Source organism: Haplochromis burtoni, unplaced genomic scaffold, assembly GCF_018398535.1.
Source record: "Haplochromis burtoni strain Fernald_Lab_line unplaced genomic scaffold, NCSU_Asbu1 Contig_157, whole genome shotgun sequence".
Taxonomy (NCBI): domain Eukaryota; kingdom Metazoa; phylum Chordata; class Actinopteri; order Cichliformes; family Cichlidae; genus Haplochromis; species Haplochromis burtoni.
The window spans coordinates 74,460-76,048 of record NW_024582518.1 but is presented as its reverse complement, the minus strand read 5'-3'; the positions used below and the strand labels follow the sequence as shown (position 1 = coordinate 76,048).

Below are 1,589 nucleotides of genomic sequence, written 5' to 3'. Positions count from 1 at the left end.
AGAGAGTTCCTGAAGAGAGGAAAGCTCCTGCAAGATGTGACAATCTCCCCCACCAGTTGAAGAGCCCCCCAGGTGGCTCGACGCACCGGTGGCACCAATTTTAGGACTTACTAACACCCATACAGGTCGGAGTTGAGAACAAATATTGATATTTAAAAATAACCTAACCACATAATGCAGTATTTTCATACACACAAGACCTCACATTCAACAGAAATAGAGGAAAATATTTCAGAAAGTGGCAAACAGAATGTTAACTCTGAGATGTGCTGATACAAAATGTAATGTACTGCAAAGAAATCCAGACCTAAACACCAGCGAGACGCAAAGAAAGCTGTTCAAATAAAATTAAAATCAGTCAATTTAAAAAAAAACCAAAAAAAAAAAAACCCATGATGCGAGAATGAAGCTACTTCACACTGTGTTACTCCATACAGGACGTAATGTAAAACAAAACAAAAACTTTACCACTTACTTCACACTGTCAGGTTTTTCAAAGTATGCTTTACCACTAACGGATCATGGGGCCTGAACAATAAATAATAAAGTTAAATAAACTCTGGCACTTACTTGAGACGACGCGGAAAGTCTCCACAAACTGAATGCTGCCTCCTCTCTTGATGGCACAGAAGTAAAGCCTGCAGTCCTCTGCTGTCAAGTTTTTAATCACGAGTTTGTTTCCCAGGATTGAAAATTTGGATTCAAAACCAGGAGAGTAGTAGGTAGAGTCTGCTGAGGAAAAACTGCGACCGATACCTGCTCTGAACTGACTGTAGATCTCCATGTACCAGTGTGTGTCTGATGTCTGATTGGAGCAGGTTAGAGTGACATTGGTCCCCAGCTCTTCTCTGACCTCGGTCACGTTCTCGGCCTCTGCACAGAGCAGAAGCACCAACAGGATCATCCACAGGAGAACCATGATCAGCTTCAGCATCCACAACAAGACGGAGTCGTCTGAAAGCAGCTCAGCTCTGATGGGACAGACAAAGAAGTGCTCTGTACTTCCTACTTTACATGGTGAGTTTGGCTGATGTCACGTCTGAATTAAAAAAAAAAAAAAAGAAAATAAAAACCACTGACACCTCAGAGGAAATGAAACCTTTTCAACCTTCAGTGAGCACTGTGCAGTTCAGGTTAACACTGCTTTTAAAGTTAATCTGACTCTAACACCTCTGTGCTGCTTCCTTCTGCTGCTCCCACTGACAGCAGTAAAACTACTTCATTTACTTGTACTTGAGCAAGAAAAGATTAAAGCAAGCAAAGCAAATGAACCAATCATAAAACTATCTTAATGACTGAGTCAGCTGTTGTCTGCTGTAGCCTGCTTTTCCTGTGATCAAAGTCTCTGTCTTGCACTCCCTTCCTGTTTATAAATGTTAGTGTTCTTAACAGATTCAGATTCTGACCATTACCTTATAATGATGATGAAGAAGATCATTTCTTTGTGAAACTAGTATCTTTGAAAATATTCCATTACAACTAGCACATCTGCCTCATTTAAGGATTTAACACCTCATCATATCTGAGAGAGAAATATGTGTGATATGCATTTATGATAACTGAACATCCACTTGTGGTGTTTGGGCTTC

At 40.4% G+C, this 1,589-nt stretch overlaps 1 protein-coding gene across 2 annotated transcripts in view; it reads right to left on the bottom strand.

The window, feature by feature from the left end:
* Nucleotides 1-1,152, bottom strand: part of LOC102305410 — a 15,366-nt gene extending 14,214 nt beyond the window's left edge. The window contains exon 1 of one of the 2 annotated variants that reach the window (XM_042224966.1): nt 571-1,152. In XM_042224966.1, the coding sequence (XP_042080900.1) occupies nt 571-934 (364 nt within the window). In that variant the 5' untranslated portion in view covers nt 935-1,152. The remainder of the gene's footprint in view (nt 1-570) is intronic. The other variant, XM_005932711.3, reaches the window with a different exon arrangement.
* Nucleotides 1,153-1,589: the final 437 nt, after the last annotated feature.